Source organism: Astatotilapia calliptera, chromosome 12 (assembly GCF_964374335.1).
Source record: "Astatotilapia calliptera chromosome 12, fAstCal68.1, whole genome shotgun sequence".
Classification (NCBI taxonomy): Eukaryota; Metazoa; Chordata; class Actinopteri; order Cichliformes; family Cichlidae; genus Astatotilapia; species Astatotilapia calliptera.
The window spans coordinates 17749557-17768415 of record NC_137433.1 but is presented as its reverse complement, the minus strand read 5'-3'; the positions used below and the strand labels follow the sequence as shown (position 1 = coordinate 17768415).

The window sequence follows — 18859 nt, the reverse complement described above, 5'->3', positions numbered from 1 at the left end:
ACATATACTATATACCATAAACAATTTGGATTTTTGGATGCTTGTCACTTCTTCTTTAATCCACTTGTCAATTTTCCTCAATTGTTTTATGGACACACTGCACACCATGCCATGATAAGCCAAGCTTTCAGCTAATAGGTATCTGGAATCATCTTGTTGGTGTAAAAGTCAAGCTGTGTTATTTTTGGCAGCATTTTTTAGATTCAACTAAAGAAATCCGGGAAAAATTCATTTTTGCAACAGACTGCCAGCAAATGGTAAATGGTAAATGGCCTGTATTTATATAGCGCTTTTCTAGTCCCTAAGGACCCCAAAGCGCTTTACACATCCAGTCATCCACCCATTCACACACACATTCACACACTGGTGATGGCAAGCTACATTGTAGCCACAGCCACCCTGGGGCGCACTGACAGAGGCGAGGCTGCCGGACACTGGCGCCACCGGGCCCTCTGACCACCACCAGTAGGCAATGGGTGAAGTGTCTTGCCCAAGGACACAACGACCGAGACTGTCCAAGCTGGGTCTCGAACCGGCAACCTATCCGATTACAAGGCGAACTCCCAACTCTTGAGCCACGATCGCAATAAAGTGTTTTTCTGTAGATGCAACACTGGTTCATCTCTGGAGTCATAGCTCAGTGCTAACTGGTAAAATACATACACAAACACACAAAAAAATCCTAGAATTCCAAAATGTCCATAGAAAAACCAAAAGCTGGAGAACTATTGCTCAAGCCTCTTTAAAAAAATAAGAAAGTCTGGCTGCTTGAAAGCATATAAAGCAGATTTTGAAAAAAATGAGGGATGGCTCAAGACTTTTGCACAATCCTGTATATCAATCACTGGCTACAAAAACTGTGCCTAAAAGATGCAGACTTGTGCAGCTAAAAACAGAGTTGGCACTACATATCACCTAGTGCACACATTAGAGGATTTCAGATTAGTCCAAACAACTCTCTCTAACAAAATGATACATTTTTAGACTTTAAACCAAGAGTGTATCTAATGCTTACTTATGTGTAATATGGATCTGTGTTTACAAGTAAGGATCACTGCAGATGCTTTTGTTTCCTTCAGTCAGCTGATAAAGAGCAAGACACCAGGGTTTTCCTGGAAACAAGCTACACTGTCCTCTCATAGCATCCCAACAGGATGTGGTCTTTTATTCCTTTTTCAATGTCTGCATTTGACTTGCCTACAGTATGGGTATATGTGTGTATGACTTTGTGTGTGTGTGTGTGTGTGTGTGTGTGTGTGTGCGTGTGTCTGTGTGTGTGTGTGCATGTGTGTGTGTACTCTGTCACTGTGTTTCTGAGTGCATGCTGTTGTGTACTGTGTTGTGAGCTTAGGTTGACATTCGTTTGACTGACATCGGGGGCGACAGCAGCACAGTAGCATATGGTAACCGCCTGCTAACCGCTAAAACTTGACATTAGTGCAAACAAGTCAGCCAAGCGTACCATAGTGTGCTCCTAAGAGGGTTAAGAGATAGGCTGTCAACATACGGTGGGATAATAACACCTACTACGAGGACCATAATACTAGATAAAGGGGAGGGGGCCAGACCAAACACACAAGTTGGTGCCAATTCAGATGAAAATGTTGACAAGTTCCACCGTAAAGCAAGGAACAAATTCTAACAAACTGAAACATGTGTTGCGTGTTGTTGTGCGCTCAAATTCAGATCATGATCTCACCATTTTGTAGCATTACACATAACAGAAAGCCAAAGAGGAACTTTCATACAGAGATGAGTGCCTCACACCTGACATTAACAAGACTCTCACATTGAAAACCCGATTAAATCTGAAGTACCTAGATCATCTCACCTGACTTTGACACGCCACTTCAGTATTTATAGTGAAATTTGACTTATCTTTGCTTTTCAAAAAACAGACTGCCACACATGTCAGTTTCTTGCATAATGGTTATATAAAAAGTGACAGTAAATATCCCATCTAGCTCGTTTCTTATCCTTGAGCAAGCTGACAACGCATTTTGAAAAGTAAGCTACAATGTGAGCAGTCTGCTGGTGATGCTCGCGTGTCTGTATTGCTCTCAGTCTCTGTAGCGCTTTTATGAATGAAAATGCACTGCATTTTCAAACCAGATCAAATGTGTCTCTGACTAATTCCAAAAGTGATATGGATAACTACAAACACGTGATTCCTTATGCATGTATTTTGTACATTTTAATGCCATGATACATGTTGATTCACTAAGTATGAGGACCAGAGACATGGCAAAAACAGCTGTCCTCCACTAACCCACTGAGCTGCAGAAGGCAAAAGAGCTGCAGACAAATCTGATCGCTGTTGCCGTATCTCGTCATTGCCTGTCTTTCTTCTTTAGCACATATCTCTTGAAACACTCAGACACCATTACTGCCATGATCTGATGTACTGAAATGCACATTTCACATGTAGGAATATATCAGTCTCAGTCCAGCATCAGGCAAACGCAGGCAGCTGCACGACATTAACACACACACAGCTAAGCAAAGATAAAACCGCACTCTTACATAAATATTGGGGGGAAAACTGGTAGATATAATGCACGACACTCTGTGTTTATTGTAACGTTCAACTAAAGGGACAGCAGATAATTAAGTGGTGCATGTACCAGTTCGCAACTAGCTGAACCATTTTCTGCATGCTCTTTTTTCTGTCTCTCTAGTCTACGATTATCAAAAGACAAAATGTGATAAAAACGTAAACGTAGAAAAATACATTTTAAAAAAGCAACTCAACAAAAGATATTTCTCACCACTCGCAACAATCTACAAAAGCCCTCCTGCAGTATCTACTTTATTTCTAACCACAGAGTCAGCAATAACTAGAAACAAAAAGACTTTGCCTCTAGCCCTCAAGTACCCCACCGGACCCTGGAAACCCCTACTTAAACACTAAGTTTGCCTTCATTGATCAAAATATGGTGCCGACTGTCGAGGAGTATGACACAGGCACTTGTGAGCTTAGAGCAAGTTTCAGCTTTGATTCCGAGAGATTCTCAGTGAGCCTGAATCTCAGTCTGAATATGTGTTTTTATGATTGTTTGAGTGTTCTGTAGGTGTGTGCGGCGTAGTGAGAGCTACGAGCACAACACTGGCTCCTCTCAAAGCTCGATTTCTGCCTTTAAAGTACACCGCTGAGCACGTTTAACCTCTGCAAACCTAAGGTAAAATAAACAAGAGAGTGAAACAGCCTTTAAATGTATGTATGTGTACATGGATGAGTACATGCAATATAAATTGATACAACCGCATATGGATTTTAAAAAAGGTGCTACGGTCCAGCTGTGAATGTGGAGAATTTTTCGGTGCGTTTGTGACTTCCAGAGTACGGGAATATGTTTGCACTGGCAGTAGAAGAGTGTTCCCTGTGAGAGAGTGAAGAGGTATCCACCACACACTGCCTGGGGGCCTCTGGAAGAGAGACTAAACAAGACCTTCCCACTGGGACACACATACACAGCCTGAAGCTGCAAATGACCTACTACCCACCTCACGCACACACAGACATAAACACACTCAATCATGCACGTACACACTGAGACAAAGCCTTTTTGATAATATAATTTAATTTCAAGAGAAAAAAAATTGTCAACTATCAAACATAGCTTAATGAATACCTACAAATAATGTTTACAATTTGATAACAATTTCTTTCGCATTTCTTTCTTTTTCTTTCTAAGCTCATACCATAAGAGAACCTCGGCAACATGAGAGTGCCTTTATGAATAACGCTCTCATCCAAGTTAGGGATTTCTTCGGTTTATATCTAACATCTGTACATATTCAGTTTCTGCTGAAATTGCTCTGTTTGCAAAAGACAACATTGCAGCACAACACATGTCTTAAAGCTAAGAATTTCATCATATCTATTAGCAGCATTTCTTTGAGTTCAACTTATTGTGGAATAATTACATTTCTCTTAATTTAAAGGGAAGCAACAGAAAGTGGACACAATCCTGACAGATCCCTGCCCCGGCTTTTATGGCACGGGGGGGTTTTGCAGCTCTCACAATGACTGATCTAAAGTGCTAGGTTTAAAGTCACACTATTCAAATTGGATTATGCTTAGACGAGAAATCCTCTAATACAATTTGCATGTGCTATGTGTGCAAATCCTGAGGTACTAAATACAAAATAAGTGATCTCTGCACAGTAAAATTACCACAGTTAATTTACTTTAACGCTGAAAGTGTTTAAATTAACACTTCCTGTGTTTATAGAGGCCAATCAACACTTATTAAGTCCAAAACATTTACAGTTGTTCCTTGAATTCTTGCTCTTAGCCCAAAAGTTAAATGTCATAATGTCACACACGTGTGTGAACGAGCTATTTAGCAGATTTACTTTGGGTGCAAATTACCAATGCCAGTTCTAGAAAATAGTAACTCCCACATGAAAATGTATTTTAAGAAGGGTTTCTCACATCTTAATACAACCCAAAGAGCATGTTCTACGCTAATGATTCAAACAAAACATTGATATGATCTTTTACCTGTGGTGCATGTTTATAAATGACCTTAAACCCACTGTAAACTGTCATTCTCATTCATCAATGTCTTGTGAAACAACGGTGGGTGTGTTTTCCTAGAGGAAGCCCGAGGATGAACATATCTTCTTTGTATCATTCTCTGACTAACAAATATAGGCTCCCCGCCAAGAGAAACTCAATGAGACCACAATCAATATACTGCTACAAGGTGTGCACACACTACACAGATACAGGATGATGTACGATTACCTGGAGCACATAACAATCAGCTGCGTGCTCATCCACCGTACACAAACACACACTCGCATGCAATTCACACACACATACATGCACACTACAAGGCACTTAATATGCAAATAATTTTATTTTTTTTTACAACAGGGACACCGCTCCATTGTTCATCTGGACGAAAGGGGGAGCAGATAGATAGATAAATAGGTCTCTAGATATCTAGCTTGGACGTCAATTGATGAAATTTCTCATACGGCAGCAGCAGTGCTGTTAGGACAGGGAATACCACCACAAAATAATGTTTTCTCTCCCTCTGATCAATTTTTAATTTGGCCCGTGCAGCCGAGCCCTTGGCGGGCCAGGCCCCGGTAATTATGGTGGGTTATTGACAGCTGCCTTCCCGCGGGAGGCTATTTAAAAGAGGTTTAACCCCAGAGCAAGTCCAGGCCCCACACCCGCCTTTGAAGGTGTCAAGTGCATTGATCTGAGCTGCGGGATGCGCTGGGACCTTCCCACCTGGAGGTGTGTGTGTGTGTGTGTGTGTGTGTGTGTGTGTGTGTGTGTGTGTGTGTGTGTGTGTGTGTTGCTTGCAGGGCAACTATTACAAGGCCACAGCAAGGCGGAGCATCTTTTGACCTCACACACACACAAACTGTCCTCTGGCTAAGGCTGGCTAGCTGGATAGATACCTGTCTGGCCTCTGTAACCACTTGATGCCCCAAGATAGACTGTGCACACACTATACATACAATGTTATCACTGAGCTACACACACACAAACAAGTTAACTCACAGCTTAGGGGGAATTAGAAGAACTAATGAGAGAGGAGGAAGAAGAATGGTGACTGCAGAGACAAGAGACAGAGAGATATCCTCTTAACACATGAGGCCATGACACAAGCCAGACAGATGATAGAGTGTGAGAGTGCGCAGCCAATTCTGAAGAAGACATCATCCAGCAAAAAAAAAAAAGAAAAAAAGAGGGGGGGGGGGTGGGGGGGGGGTCATGACAGAAATTAGAAGAGGATTCCTGTGTTTGAGTGTGTCTGCCTCGCTGCCCCCTTTCAGCCTCCCATTGAAATTCTGGGCAGATACAAACCCCTAGGCTTTTGACACACTTTCGAAAACACCACACCCCCTCTTTCTTTCCAGAGAATCTCCAGTGTCGGGCCTGACTCACTATCAAGAGAGTTAGTGAGCGAGCAAGAGTGAGATGGAGACAAGGAAGGGGGGGCGACAGCGGCTATAGATCCGTTTTGTATGAGCTACTTTCAAATTAAATTGAGTCGTTCGTGAAGACCTTGCATAACGCTCGTGGTTCGTGTGGAGCTGTGTGCGCACATGCTAACAAACTGGAGGGTTGAGAGACTTGGTATTGTAAATGTATTAATTCATATGTAAATGATCTAAAAAGCAATGAGAAGGAGTTTAAATTCATAAACTATTTTCTCATGCTGAAGACTTCTGACAATCTGACAAAAACGTAAATTGAAACTCGGTGGCTGACAAAAGTTACAAGCATTCAGAAATACTAAAAAGGAAATTAGGTTTTGCAGGACCGCAGCAGAATACAGAAAATTTTAGAAGAAAATTTCTCTACTGGTAGCAACTAGTATCACCGGCAAAATGCAAAGTGCAAAAAAAGGCAGCTGAATAAAAAGGATGAGGGAGAAAAAAGTTAGGAAGCGATGTAAAATAAAAGGATCAACTTTGCTGCATCTTGATCGTACAATACCAAACAGCTACAGCCTCAAAACAGGATTCATGTACATTGTTTTTATATGGATGCAAACTAGTTGAAAGTCCTACTCCTAACTCCAACACCTACCATATAACTTATGAGCCCACCTTTCAATATTCAATATCCCTCCTCCCTCAAATATTCCGACTGTAACCTCACAGTCTAAACTCTCTTTCCCACCTCCTCATCCCCTCCAAACCCCATGGCACGCACCCTACACCTCCACCATCTCAGTCTCAGGATGCAGAGCATTGACAGGGCCAGAAGGTAATGATACAGCTGCCATGATGCAACAAGCAGACCTGTCGACTGTCAGGAATTGAAATCATGAAGGAATAAGCTGTCATTAAGAGGCCCTCTCCCCGTAGTGGAGCTGTCAGATGCCTGCCTTCTGCCTACTCTCTCTCTATACTCCCGTCTCTCCTCTGCCAGTCCCAACCCATTTGCAGTCACTCCCTCGTCCTCCTCTTATTTCTCTCTTTCTGCATCAATCCTTTCCACACTCCTCTCCTTCTTTCCACTTCTGCCCTCTTCCAACCAATCATAACCTGTTTCCCTTTCTGCACCCCACACCCCATCAACTCGGCTTTTTCTCAGATTCCTCTTTTCCACCTCTTCCACCACTTTGTGTTTGTTGCTGGAGCAACCTTTTCTCCTTCTCCTCTCACCTGTCATTTTACTTCTACACTTTGGGAATAGCATCACTTAGATGTGCACACATGCACATAAAGACAACATGCATGAGGCCTACACAGATGGCACAAAAATTTTCCCTCAACCCAGCATTAATGTGCACTGCGCCAAATAGTCCCGAGTATACCCTGCATCCAAGTGTGATGTGTTTGCGTCTATGTATGTGTGCTTTCTCTGTGTGCACGTGTCTATGTGACTTGTATTTAATGTATATGTTTTTGCCAGGTTATTAATGTGTCACCATCATACAGCAGCGTGAACAAGACATGGGATGAATATGGGAGAAAGAGACAGGTGATGGGAAGTAAATTGCGGCGTAAGAGACAGACTGCCCTGAGATTCACCCAACAATGTGATTGTGTGTGCATGTGTGTATGCGTGTGTGTTGCGTGAAGGGGCTGATTAACTAGCCCAATCAGCAATTTTTCCTACAATCGCCTGATTGGCAGAGGTGATCCCATCGGAAGAGAGGAAAAGCTGACTCGAGCTTCTGAGGAACATGGCGAAGAATTCCAGAGTGTGCTCGCACTACATCCACACACATTACAACAGCGCTGTGAATTAACAGTTTTATCCGTATGTGCGTGTGAGTAGTGATTCTGTGTTTTGCCAAGCCACAAGCTCCCCCAGATTTCCTTGAATGCACTCTAGTTGACCCTTTGCTGCAGGCTTTGAATTTCCAATCAGTTTCCCATGAGTAACATCACATGAGCTACACTCGAGACAACAGATTGTTCCCACAAAACGGACCCTAATCTAAACATAATTAAAAATTATACTGAGAAAATGTGACATTCTGACCCAAAACCACACTTAACAAAGTTATAAATAAAATAATGGCATGTGTGTTGCTTTCACACAGTCACACAGAATAAGCCTGTTCTAATGAACAGTTTAAGTCCAGACACCTATTTTTTTTTAGGTCTGCACTCCTGATGATGGGTTGGTTACTTTCACACAGCTCATTTTCAATTAAATGACTTTAATTAAGTGGATATATACGCTATTTTCTTTGATTGTTTTGTCAAAATCAATCAGTCAATCAACACGATTCCTTAATTTTCCAAAATGACTTCTGACAAGTCAGGAGCATTGTGTTTAGCAGCAGAACATATCCGGTAGGTAGACAGAGCAACATTTGATAGCCACAGATTAAACTGCTGACGAATAACATAGAAGCAGATGTAGTAAGGAAAGATTTGGACTGCAACCCAACATAAACACATGTAGCAACAACTTCACAAACAGTCATCTCTTTTGCCCAGGGAGGGATAGGGGCTACTTGTCAGGTTTCAGATCTCACCTAGTCATCACAATTTTTGCTGTACCTCTCTTCCCACATGTTTGGATTAAGAAGTCCCATTGGCCGACCAATTAGGCATTCATTATAAATACTGACACAGAAGATAAATTTAAAATAACGTATTACTCATGTCATGTCGCTGTGAGTGTTTGTCTTTGTGCTGGTTTACTGGGGAAAGGCTGTATCTTTAAAGAGTAAGATGGGATTCATCTGTCATTATGATGAATTAGTAGTTTGCACAGGTATGTGAGCTAGCCAGATAAAATGTTTAAGGGGAAGCGCATAAAAGGGGAGTAATAACATCATACAATTACATGTCAAATACCTGATATAATATGGCCTGTGTATGCTCAAAGAAATATTGATACCACTACGTATTATTAAATAAACGTGGGTGCCTTTTTATAACGTTGGCTGGTAGTGTAGGGTAGCTACGGAGTTTCTCCTTCTGTGCTGGAGGCAGAAAAAAAAACATTTCAATTCATATCCCTTTTTAATTTTTCCTCTCACCTCAGTACGTGCTTTCATGCAAAACTCTTACAATAAATATAAAGTAAAATCTAAAATAAAATCATACAGTACATACTGTAAGACCAAAAAGGGAAATGACAAATCTTATCAAATTTGTAAAGTTGACACCAAAATCGCGATAAAGTGAGTCTTTTTTGAAGATGGTACAGTAGCTGTAACTCCGGTACATAAGACATCGAGAGACACTGTGTGGTATAACATAATATAGTACAAACATGTCCATAATGGATGCCAGCAGCATGAATTGACTGTAAATGTGTGTGGCTTTTTCTCCAGTGCGCTCACAGTACAAGGCCCTTGTGCAGTAAATGTCTGGATGATGATTTGTCAGGGTGCAAGAACACGATTTCTTGTTTACTATGATGAATGGGCAACACTCGCACCACACACACACCATGTTCTCTATATTGAAGCTGTCACTTTGGCTCTCCACAGCACAACCCTGCCTTCTCCAACTGTAACACCAGCCAGGGTAACTGTATTAGACAGTCTAGGGGTACCTGATTCATCTGTTAGCGCACATGGACACACATGCGCTACTCTAACTTCTCCAGTTGTTGTACACAATAGGAGAGGGATTTACACAGCAGCGTTTTTATGTTAATCAGATGGGCAAAACGAAGGAAGGCGGGAGAAAGAATCTAGTCTGTGTCATCTGGAAGAGTAGGTCATTATACATGAAGTGGTAGTGAGGATAGAGAAGCGGGTGAAAATAATTAGACAGAAAGAGGTACCTTTTGGTTGCTGACACATACATTTGTGAAGCAGCCTGTGAGCTGGTTTAGGCATGCACACAATAACATGCCTCACTCTTTTCACATTATATATCAAACACGCATTCCCAATTTGGCAGTCTGTTTAAGCTGCTGATTTTTACCATCTCTCCCTCTCGAATAAGTGCTGCTGTTCCCTTGCATCGCTGTCTGCTGTTTCAACCAGTCCCCCCAGCATCCACCATTAGGTTTCTAGAAATTCAATTTAATTCCATTTTATTTGTATAGCACTAAATCACAACAGTCACCTCAGGCACTTTAAATTGTAAGGCAAAACCCCCAAAATAATAGTGAAAACCTCAACAATCAGATGACCCCCTACAAGCAAGCACTTGGCGTAACCTCCAGTTTTTATGTGCACCTGTAAAACTAAAAGGCTAGAAACTCTACATTGTTCCCTCTCGCATCTCAGTCATCCATGAACACATGAACGCTACACAAGAATTCTGTGAAAAGGAAAAGTGAAGAAAGTCTTTCGGTTTATTAACAATACAAATGAAGCCAAAATTCAGTGCGTGATATCATTTGATGGTAGGAGTTTGCACCTGTGACTGTATGCCTGCTCATTATTTGCCTCTGTGATCATATGAAATGTGAAATGTTCAAAGTGTTCAGCATCATAATTTCTCTTATGACCCCAGGGCGAAGTTTTGTTTTCTTTTCCTACGCTTGCGTAAGCTGTACAATGAAGTTAAACTGAAGTGAGTCGATACAGTAAATCAAGAGTCTAAACTAATAAACCAAAAAGCATGCCTGCAATCCCATTCCAACACCGAGTGAAGTACATAACATCTAAAATATGATTCCACACTGAGTCTAACTTTGCCACAACTGCTCAACAGCCCCAAACATTCAGGCCTGTGTTTCAAATAAACTGTGTGCTGCACCCATCACACCAAAATCGTACAAGTCCTACAAAAACCACCAAACCAAAGCTGACTCCCAGTTTTGCAAAATAAGGGGGAAAAAGAAAAAAGAAACAGGTCACAGACCAGAACATTCGTTCAACAGATAATAAAATAGCTTGAAATTCTTTGTTGTGACCTCTACCTGCATGGCTCTTTCAATGAAGGGGATCTGTGTCCCTGAGTTCAAGTCCTGGTTGATGATTAGCCTACGGGCCCACTGACCAGCCCGCACCACACCACTGCCCTGAATCAGCACCAGCAGCTTAGATGGGTTGGATAAGGCATCTGGGCTGAGGTAGATAAAACCGGTGGGTTCATCTTCTGTGGCATCCACCTGAACGTCCAGAAAAATACGGGTTACCACGTGTCAGCGAAATGTAATTCATTTCAAATACAATGCTTTAAAACAGTCTTGTTGTGATTTTATATGTACATCTCTGAATTCTATTGCTTTAGAGGAAAAAAAACACCTGAAAAAAAAAAAGATATTTTCCATATGTAAAGTGCATGAGTTCTCTTGTGTGTACTCTAAAAAAGCTCACATGCATCGATACATTAACCACTCAGATAACAGTCCTTATAACAGAGAGTAAAACAGAGAGAGAGAGAAAGTGTGTGCCGTTGTGCTCCACATCCAGTGCTTCTTTGCATCCTTCCCAAGTATGCCTAGAATAACCGCTAAGGAGACAAACACTGTCCATAAAAGCCATGGGTGGCAGCTGCAAGAACTTAATCCAAACAGACAAAGGGAGCCAAGTGGGGGAGAAAATCTTACCCTTTATTCTCTTGTGCGCCCTCATTCCTTCTCCCTATACTTGGCTTCGGTTAATCTTCTTAAAATCTGCGGTCACAAGTTCAATGCCATGCAGGTGGACGGACCCACCACCAACACACACACACGCCGCATACGTGTGGGCGGGTGGGCAGCAGAAAAGCATAACAGAGCAATTTTCCAGGGGAATAATGAGATAAATAGGCCAGGCAGATAAACCAGTAAAAGTGTATGGGGGCTAATGAAAGGCGCTGACTCTGGCTAGGTGATTTATGGACACTGTTAGTGCTGGAGCTAACTTTGGCATGTTTCTAAACACTGGCGCTGCCTAACATCCCCATAAACGCGCACTGAAAAATGATCACTACTTTTATACACAGAAAAAAAGAGCAGGAATGGCGAGGTAAAGGGGGGGGGAAAAGAGACAAACATGCTTCCAACAACAAATAAAAGGAATTAAGTGTGCGTTCTGAGCCTGGATGAGCTGGGCAAAGAATAACTCCACGATGGCAGAAGAGAAAGTCCCCTTCAGCGCAATTGAATGCAAAACAGATTAAGCATCAGCATGCTGCGCCTCTGTGCCTTTGAAATGAAACGTCACAATACAGTTAATTTGTTGAGGAGACACTTTTGCACAAAGGATGTGGGCAGAGGAGGAGGGTAAGAAAGACAGGGAGTAAGAGAGAAACTGAGTGAGATAGAAAAAGAAAGACAAAGAATGAATTGGGAGAGCTGACTCCTCACAATCCCCTTTTCTTTAGTTTTTTAAACAGAACACTCAATATCATAATCACACTCTGAAGCCTAAGCATTTACGTCCATTTTAATATTTAATACTCCCTTTAATCTTCAATGGCATAAATCAAAGAAGAAAATGCCTCCTTTCAGTATGGGTACTTACTGGCAGGATTTCTTTAGTCATGTTGCACTTTTTCTCCAACAGCTCATAAACATACTGAGTGATGATCTGCAGAGGAAAAAAAGACACAGAAAACACACAGTGAGACGTTACACTGATAATACAGTCTTAAAGCAATTAATAATTTTATATTGCTGTTGATACAAATCCATCCCACAAAAGTCAACTAAACTGTGTGCATGTGTGAGCAAGTAATAGCACCCACTGTCAAGCTTACAAACAGAATAAAAAATACTATTCACAGCCCTCGTTTGCCCTCTGGTCTGTGTGTGTGTGTGTGTGTGTGTGTGTGTGTGTGTGTGTGTGTGTGTGTGTGTGTGTGTGTGTGTGTGTGTGTGTGTGTGTGTGAGCACGAGCAACTTGAAAGGGTCTGGATTGTACTATGTGTAGTGTGTGTACGTGTGTGCGAATCACAGTGTAGTGAGAGTGTTGAGGTTGTAAGTGCCAGGAGAGGAAATCTCCTGTACAAGCGAAGGGCTGATGTAAGTTATGTTTATCCCCGCAGCCACAGCACTAAAGAACCTTATATACCGAGTCATTCCAACCCCGGGCCAAGCCTTTCATGGTTCAGTGACATTAACAACGTTCTTTTCCATTTTCCTTTTTTTTTTTTCTTCTTCTCCCCCTGTCCTGCTCAGCTGAGAACACAGAGAAGCACTCGGAACAGATTTCAATTTTTGATCAGGTGTGAGAGAGAGACAGAGGAGTTAACAGTGATAATAGATGGCAAGGCACGCCACCGCTAGCAGTAAGATGTAGTAGAGCTATTGACGCTGTTATGATGTCTCAACGCATGCTATGACAAACTCTCTGTCCTGTACATGTCACAACAATTGTGTTTGGTTGATGGACCACAGAGGGAGCTGCTGCTGCTATGGAGGCTCACATTGGTTTGTTTTAGAAGTGTTAGTCTTACTAAATCAGGAAACCAAAGGCCAGCCGAGGTGCCACAGCTACGCAGCGCGCCCGAGCTTGAGTCATGCTGAACCCATCGACCCCCAAACACAAACAAGCAACAACCAGACACTGTTATGTCTCGCCGCACGGAGCGGGATGATGCCCAAATGACATTAATCTGTGGAAAGGAGAAAACCTGCGCTGAGACTTAAAAAACACCAGAAAGCAGACATGCACACAACAAGCGGAACAGGGATTGGTCATTGCATCTTTTACTAAATGAAATGTTTGGTTAACAAGTTAAAAAAATATATATCCATTTATAAATCCAAACAATGTCAAATCATACAAATTGACCTTCACAAGCTGCCAGTGTTTTGCAGAACCCAGCAAACTTCCTGTGCGTACTAATGAAATTACTTATTTAGAGAAGGGAAAGGATCGCTGCTCAGTGCTACAATGCCAAGTGCAAAAATGTTCTGAATCAGTACAGAGAAATTAGAAGAAAAGCAAACAAACAAACAAACAACAGTAACGCAACATTTAAGGGACATGAGGTGTTCAGCTTTTGCAACTTTTGGCACAAAAATAAACAAATAAATAAATATTCTTTAATTCTTTAGACCACATTTCATTGTTTTATGTCAACCATGGAACAATGAAATTATGCAGATCTCTAAAATTGCATGTACCAAACTTACTTAATAGATCTTTGGAACAGCAAGGTCAAATGCAAATTACGAACTCACAAATAAATAAATAATACAAAGAGCAGCTTTCGCGTCAAACATGAATTTAATGATAATCACAAAACTGTAACGTTATACCCAAAATAAACTCAGTGCTAACGTAGGATACTCCTTAAAGAGCAAAACACAAGAATTACATTATGAATCAGACACATATTGGCCTTATGCCAGCCAATCAAAGGCCAGCAGACAGACCAAATGAAATCATTGATTCTACCATTTGACCCTATGGGAGGGTGGTGGTAGAGGAGCTAAAACAAGCCCACCTCACCCCCACAGAACCTCACAGCTAATTCACTAAAATGTCAGCTGGTCTGATGAAGACTAAAATGATTCTGGGCCTCAGTATGCTAGTGTTTAATGACATCAATAAGCTTCACAGGAAATTTCATTTGCAGCATGTTATTTGTTCTGTGCCTCAGGTGGCTCAAGAAACATCTGATATAAAATAAGCAGAGAGAGTGATGGGGAATAGGGAAAGGAGAAAAAATGTGTGTGCGGGGAAATGCAAGAGTTTCACTGCATGAATATGTTTCCACTCATAAAAGATAATGTAGATTATAAATAGGAAAATAATATTCAATGGACTGCTGGGTCATCGTATCAATTCTCTTTAGTTTATAATGTCAAGATCCAATAAGAGCTAAAGAGGGACAGTGCCACCACACAACATCCGAATTCCTTAGTAACAATGGCACAGACTGGATACACACTGAAACACGCACATACACAGGCAACCTACTTCTGTGCCGGCCTCCGAGGACTACGTCTCAGCAGCTGATCAGTACAATAAGAGAGGCCTCTTTGTCACCTAATTACCAATGTGTATTAGTGCTTTAATGAAAATGCCTGCAGGATGCAACTCTGAGTGTCTACATTGTCAGCATCAGACGATAAGACAAGCACGAGGAACTGATTTGGCAAGTAATATTAAGACACACAAAGAGAGGGGAAGCAAGGGAATGAGATGGAGAAACACAGAAGCATGTTTATGGGAGTGAAATCAATAGGTTTCACTGCCACAAATGCTACCATGATCTTTTTATCTGCAATTCGCTTGTATTATCAGGCTAACAAGACACAGGCACAGCATTATTTTAAATGGCAGCGCAGGTTTAAATTACATTAGTTTAGACTATTGTAAAAGGTTGAGGTCAAAGTCCCACACTACATGATGTTATCTTCAGGGACACACACAAGTGTGTCAGTTTGCAAAACATTTGTATCTGCACCCTTTACTTGGGTTTTTTTTTCAGCCTTCAGAGAAACAAACTCAAACAGAATGTAAATGATGATAAATTATACTAATAAAACAAACTTTCCACATGCCTGTGATAAATATACGCAGATCCTGGGACAATCTTTGGAGTACGAGGTCGCCTCTATGTCTGTGGTTTGTGTAGAGGAAGCATTGCGGTGATGAACCATGAAGAGGGGGATCAGAGAGGAAGGAAGGGACTTAGAAGGAAGCTCAGCAGGAGGAAAGAAAGAAGACGTGAAGGGAGGGATGTGAAGAAATCCCCAGGACACATAGTCTCGTGCCAGCTCCCACAGCGGTGAACAGCTGAGAGGAGAAGGGGTAATTGAAGAGGGGATGTGGGAGAGAGAGAGAACAGTGCAGTGCATGGCCTTGATAAGAGGCCCTTAAGTGGGTGGGCAGTGACATCAGCTCCTCGCAAACTCCTGGTCATCCCCATAACAGTCTCCTCATCGCTCACAAACAAACACCACGCCAAGGTCTTAATGAAGACCATCGTGGCTGCAAGTAGATATACTCTTAAACTCCTCACAGAGAAGAGGACCTCCCACATTAAGTGTGTGTGTGTGTGTGTGTGTGTGTGTGTGTGTGTGTGTGTGTGTGTGTGTGTGTGTGTGTGTGTGTGTGTTCTCCCACTGATTGCAACAGTCATGCCTGGTTTGGCTGACCGCACCTGGGGCAATAAGCAGCTCAATCTTCCCAGAAACACAAAATAACAAATATTGGGAGTAAGAGAACCAAGACAGGAAGAGGAGGAACAGGAATAAGGGAAAGCAAAGCAAATATTAAGAGAAAAGAAGGATCGGAGCGAGAGGACGACAGTGATTAAGCAGGAAATGGTTTTGATGCTCAGTGCAAAGGGAACAAAACTGGGGTTATAACAAGGAAGCAAAAGAATGTCATAATCTAAAATTAGCCCACAGACAAAATCATGAAATACAATTTGTTTGTATGTATTAATTATTTTTTAATAACATATTTTTAGCTGTTTTTCAGTCTCAACCTTTAAATAATCCAGAGTTTAAGTTTGAGAGCCAGTTTCAGGAAGTTAAAACAATGTAATTAGAAACATTTGTAACACTTACTGAGGCCACTCTTCTTCATCTGCAAAACTATATTTAAGTGGAAGAAGGCACGTGTGAGGACATAGTAAAGACAGAGACACATACTGTATACACACATACACATGAAACCGAAGCAGAAGCACACATGCCTCTTGTCTCTCTAGTCCAGAGCCCTCTCCCAAAGCCACTTAGCCATAGAAACCAGAGAGCAAGAAGAGGCATCAAAGCTGTTTATATAATGAAACTGAAAGAGCTGCTCCGTGCCGTATCACTGACTGCACCCAGAAAAGCATTCCTTCTTCTCCAGAGAATAGAGGAAAGGAAGAAAAAGAGGGGAGAAAAAAAGAAGAAAATCCCCCTGAACAATGCAGCACAACAACAGCGGCAACAACAGCAAAGCATACTCAGAAAGAGAGATACTGTGAAAATGAGAGTGAGCGTGAGGCAATAGAAAGGTTGTTTATTTTAAGTCAGCCTCATGTACCAACAGAAAATGTATTAAAATAGGCCCTATTGCTGTGAATTTGTGATCTGTCAGTCCGCGTGGGAAACAAAGAGAGAGAGACAGAGGGAGAGAGAGACAGAGAGGGAGAATGCTGTAATTCCCATGAGGTCTCTGTCATTCTTCTGTCAGAGGAGAGAGGGCTCTCCAGGGGAAAAGAAAGTTCTCAGACACAGACAGACAGACAGTTTAAACTTAGCGTGGATATCCCTCTCTCTCACTCCTCTCTGCCCTCCCTGCACTGCTCATCCTAATGGCATCATAATGACCTCCTCAGGTGTTAACTGAGAAGCCGGCAGAGGGCTAATTCAAACTAAGGTATTGTATGCCTCGGTGGGTGTCGGCAGCAGCGACAGATGTCTTTGCTGTAACTACCAGCTCTCCTGTCTTTTCCCCAACAGCCCTTCCACCCCCACCCCCATCCCCTGCCCAATTCCCTTTTCTTTCATCAACTCAAATCCACCTCACCCACTCCTTGCAACCATTTTTTTTTTTGTCTGGATGTGTCTGCTTCCTCCTTCGTGCTCTCACAAAAGCTGCAGCAGCAGTTTTAAAGTGTTTTGGGAATGGATACGTGATGGCAGTCGGTGGCTCAGGGCAGACAGCTGTCATTTATAGTTCCTCTTTAGAGAGATCCCATTAGCTTCCCAACAAAATGGTCCACAACTGTTATGGGGCCTCCTGGTGCTTTAAGTACAGTATGGAAGCCTGTATCCAGGGTTTCCATCATTGGCTGGATGCAACACTTAATGACTGCTCAATGACTTTTTATGGGTAACTCAAAGAACCTCTAAAAGCAAAGAACATAATCCATTTCTTGTTCAAAATGGGGAAAGAATGCTTCAAAGTTTGTTTAACAGAACAAAAATGTAAAATAAAACATCTGATTGAATAGCCTGTGAATCCAGTTAATAGTAAATAATATTTCTTATTACACCACTACTTTCCTACTTCTCAAAATAAGTCAAGTATATGACTGCTTTTTTCTTTGGATGCTCTTTGAAGACTAGAGTAAAACTAAAAGAGTAGTTTCTCAGTGTATTTTCAAAAACACTGTCAAAGAATTTGATTACAAAGGTTGGGTAGTGTTAAAAAACAAAGATGCAATATCTCACAGGTAACTTGTTTAACTGGCAACAGGTCAGCAACATGACTGGGTATACAGTAACTCCAGCAGAGCATAGCTCAACAATTTGGGAATAATGCCTATTTTCTGGGAGGACTGAGACTGAGAAAAAGGCAGGCTACACTCTAGACTGACAGCCAGTTATTAAAGGTACAGCAATTTAATCATAACTTTCATCAGCAAAAGTACTTTAAGATAAGGGGCATCTACCATTACTCTCAAAGGACAAGCAGTAAAATCAAAGGCCAAACACTTCAAGCAGGCTAAATATAAAGGAGATGTGGGGGAAAACATTCCACATTGTTGAGCGCAGATTTATTGTATGAGTAATATTCAAGCTCTGTTCTTTGAACACCTCCACAATTTTTGTCTCCTTCCTTTGTTTTTTAAACATTATTATGTCACACTGTGTCACAGAAATTGTCTCGTTAAAATTTAGAGGCAAAAACACTTTTACACTATTTTACACTTTTACACTTATTTGCAAATTTTTACACTATATAAAAGTTTGCAAATAACAGTTCAGTAGTCAACATGATTTAAAACAGCAGGTTAATTTGCTAGTGTTAGGGTGTCAGTGCTGAACACAACAACGCTGTATTTGTTTCTTTAATATTATTATGGTAGCCAAAGTTACAAGTTCACAGACCCAAGACAGTATGTACAGTGCAATTCACACACTGTGTTAGATTAAATTAATCCAGATATTAACCCACCCACTGAACAATTTCATTGGATTAAGACTAGGTACAATTATAATCACCAAAGATTTTCTTTTGGCTGACTACAGTTTTTTGTTAGAAACCTGTTATACCTTCTTATTGAATATTTGCGCAGCGGGATTTATAATGATGCAGGATAATAACCCAAAACAAACCTCGCAGGTTTT

The 18859-nt window shown here is 41.4% G+C and overlaps 1 protein-coding gene across 1 annotated transcript in view; it reads right to left on the bottom strand.

Moving 5' to 3' along the window:
- arb2a (ARB2 cotranscriptional regulator A) overlaps positions 1–18859 on the bottom strand; it is a 164326-nt gene that overhangs the window by 133440 nt on the left and 12027 nt on the right. Inside the window, exons 5-6 of the mRNA XM_026188413.2 lie at positions 12357–12422; positions 10826–11017 (exon numbers count right to left, since the gene is read on the bottom strand). Of these exons, the coding sequence (XP_026044198.2) occupies positions 10826–11017; positions 12357–12422 (258 nt within the window). The remainder of the gene's footprint in view (positions 1–10825; positions 11018–12356; positions 12423–18859) is intronic.